General features: G+C 39.3%; 1 protein-coding gene across 1 annotated transcript; it reads left to right on the forward strand.

The window, feature by feature from the left end:
* The first annotated feature begins 2,908 nt into the window (after positions 1-2,908).
* Positions 2,909-3,442, forward strand: LOC126900014 (uncharacterized). The gene has a single exon (XM_050675357.1). The coding sequence runs from the start codon at positions 2,909-2,911 to the stop codon at positions 3,440-3,442; it is 534 nt and encodes a 177-aa protein (XP_050531314.1).
* Positions 3,443-3,864: the final 422 nt, after the last annotated feature.

Below are 3,864 nucleotides of genomic sequence, written 5' to 3' on the forward strand. Positions count from 1 at the left end.
AGTGAGGCGGGGGGGGGCCTAGAATCCCCTAAATTACCCTACTTATATACATTATATGTATACATTATAGTTTACAATATAGTAGTTATATATACATTTTTTGTTTTTATACTATATTGTTAATTGTACAATAATAAAAAAATAAATTTGTATTTACATTAAATTTTCGTACTTCTCCCGTGAATGCGTTGTATTCCATTTGACAGTCGTGAATAATTACACAATACAATGATGTTTTATCGGGAAACTGTTTGGAGCATTCGAAATCCAAGCGTAGATCAACCGTTGAAGACTTGACGGTGTCGTTTTGTTTAAAACAATCAATCACGATTATAGGTCCACGTTTTTTATAATTTATATAGTCTAATAAAGGATAGGGGTCTTTACGACCGTAATACATTGTCTGGAATTGTGCGTACGAGTTATAAAACGTTGTGTAGTTGTTGTTGTCGAAATCGGCGTGTTGGTTCTCGTACGGGTACTCGTTTGCATTCAGATACGCATTGATGTTTCTCAATGAACAGTGATTGAAATCTCCGAGAACGTGTACGTCTTCATTACCCATGGCAATAAGTAAATATCTAGGTTTTTCCACATTCGAATAGGTGCGCACCGACCACGTGTGATGAGTTGTCTGTGGTACCAATAGGTAAACACGTCCCAGTGTTAAAATTCTAACGGGAGCCATTTCTTTCTGTTCAGAATACGCATCAAACCCATTGCGGTTTTCACGCTGGGTTCAAAGTACTTTACCACCCATTTGATTTTCGTTATTTTCACATTGATTTGTTTTATCAATGTTGCAACTTGCGCGTTATCGTCTGTTGTTGTTGTCTGTGGAACAAATGTTACAACAGTGCTATCGGTACTCGATCTATTAAACACGAGTGTCTGAGTACAGTTTATCAGTGTTCGTCGGTATCGTTCGAAAAATCCCATGCACATAGACAATGGACATTGCGCCACAAATTCATACCCATCGACAACAATGTCAACAGTTCCATTGGCAACAATGGATCATCAAAATCTAATTGTTTTTGCATACTGTACTTGTATTCTTCTCCATTGTACTTGTCGGTAATTCGTTTCTGTAAATCGTCAAATTCGTACGATCCCGTCGGTAGTGTTATCACCATAATTGGTTTGTCAACAGTGCCGAAAATGAATTTGTTACAATCCTCATCAATATTCGGTATCGTGTTCCACGTATGCAAGCTCAATAGTCCAATTTTACATTTGTCACCGACATCGATGGGTGGATTGAATGTGCATTGCAATTCAGATCCCACGCCGATTAACGTCACCGTTGTTGCCATGTTGTTGTTGTTGTTCAATTAAAAATTCCAAACACAAGTGACCACAATTTACCTCGTTGAAGTTTTGATATCTACTATAATTGTGCACGATTGCGCATCCTTTAAAGTATCGTTGCAGCTCCAACGGTGGTCGTAAATTACCAAAACTGTCAAAATACGTAATGCGTTTACCACGTTTACTATATGCTACCCAATGAGTGCCAGGGTTAGTGGAAAGGTCCAAGTTCACTACACCCATTTCGATTGTTTTCGGTCCCGACTGAGGTAACTTGTCACGACAGAACACGCCACGAAACACTTTACGATCGAACGCTCGACTACCGAAATTTGCAATTTCAACATCGTACAAGGCACGATCGGGTAGCTGTGAAATTAGTTTTTTGTTTTTTTCTTATGATTTTTTCGAGACGTCTTTTTCTTAGTTTTCGTACTCGCCGTCAATTTGAAACCAGACCCCGATTTGTATGGTTGCAGGTAAAATCCTTTACCTATGCTTATCGCTGTATTGCCTTTACGGTTAATTTCGGTAGCCATGATAGATGGCTACATGATGATAGATACAATATGGAACATGATGATGGGTTTTTCCATCAGTACATGCACCAATGGTCAATGAACCCGAATAGAGACAAAATGTATGGACCAAAAGTGACACCAGAAGGAACATTGACAATAGGTGGAGTCGACAATATCTTTGTCGATGGAGGAATAATCAACGTACTGGAGAAAAAATTCCTGCTGACATTAGGTCTTGTGGACTTACTTTTTTCGAAAAATCCCGGTGTTTACTCCGAATCGGATTTGCAGGCATACAAAACAATTTTACTCGAAACCGGTGTACATTTGAATAAAGACGGAACATTAAAAAAAGGAGGTCAAAAATATGTTAACACTATTAAACCATTGTTTGAAAACAATGATGGTGGTAACGCAAACAATTCCTTACCATTATTTGAAAACAGCAGCATCAGTGACACATCTATTATCGGTGCGGGTCTACAGTTAAGGTTGAACAACAAGAAAAAAGAGTATGTGTACTGGGACGAACCCAACGAGCTCGTAGATCGTTTACGTTTATTGATATCAGCCCGGTCAGCTGGTAACACTGGAGTTGCACCGGAAATCATTTCTATATTGGAAGAGTTGCAGGAAACCGGTTACATTGAACAAATACCATCAACATTATGAATAAGAACATTGCCTATGAACTACATCAGCAGGCCCGTAGGACGTACACCCGTGCTCGAATAAATATCAAAGGTCTCGATGATGTTTGGCATGCTGACCTCGTGGAAATGCGCGTATACCCCGATCGACATCATCGGTATATTTTAACGTGCATCGATGGATTTTCAAAATATGCGTGTGCCATTCCATTGAAAAATAAAACAGCCAAAGAAGTTACTGCTGCCATGAATGGAATATTAAAATAAGGTCGTCATCCTAAACTTTTGCAAACGGACAATGGTAACGAATTCTACAACAAACAGTTTCAAAAACTGATGTCACAATATGCAATCAATCACTATTCAACTTATTCCACTATGAAAGCCTGTCTCGTGGAACGTTTTAACCGCACGTTGAAAAACGCAATGTGGTGCGATTTTAGTGCACGTGGTTCGTACAAGTGGGTGAATCGGTTGCCTACGCTGTTGCACGAATACAATAACGTGCGTAAACATAGAACAATCGGAATGANTGTGCTTAAACATAGAACAATCGGAATGATACCGGTGCAAGCTGTGCAAAACCCCGACCTGGTTCGACTCAAGTTACGCAAAATACCCGATAATTTACCGATAAAATTCCACGTGGGTGACAAAGTTCGGATTAGTGTACATAAATCAGTGTTTGACAAGGGTTATTTGCCGAACTGGAGCACCGAACTATTTACCATAGTCAAGGTTAGACAATCAGTACCACCAACTTACTATCTAGAAGACTATCAGGGAAATCCAATACGTGGTGTGTTTTACACCGAAGAGCTGAACAAGACCAGTTATCCGGACATGTATTTAGTCGAACGAGTGTTGCGAACACAAGGAGATCAGTGTTACGTTAAATGGTTAGGATTTGGCCCAGAACACAATTCATGGATACCGAAAACCAATATCTTACCTCAATGATTGTCGATATACAAGGTATTGTAGCAGCTGACCGATCGTTTTTGGTCAAGGAACTGACTGCTATTGCCATAGACTGCACTTCTTTCGCCCATTGGATGTTCAAACATCCAAAAAGTATCAAGGAGGATGCTAAAACAAACTTTTGGTTGAAAAAATACCTACATGGAATGGATACACGTTGCGGGGATGTGGAATACAATGAGTTGCCGAGAATAATGAAACTCTTGCGATGCGAAACCATTTACGTGAAGGGAGCTGTAAAAAAGCAAGTAGTGGAAAAGTACATACCAGGACAACGTATAGTCAACGTAGAGGATTTGGACTGTCCTCCTCTGTACAATTTAAGTTGTATTACAAAACCATGTTGTATCCGACACATGAACAACCCAAATATGTGCAGTTTATATAAGACTATATGTTTA

This window comes from Daktulosphaira vitifoliae, unplaced genomic scaffold (assembly GCF_025091365.1).
Source record: "Daktulosphaira vitifoliae isolate Bord-2020 unplaced genomic scaffold, ASM2509136v1 Scaffold_2, whole genome shotgun sequence".
Lineage (NCBI taxonomy): Eukaryota > Metazoa > Arthropoda > Insecta > Hemiptera > Phylloxeridae > Daktulosphaira > Daktulosphaira vitifoliae.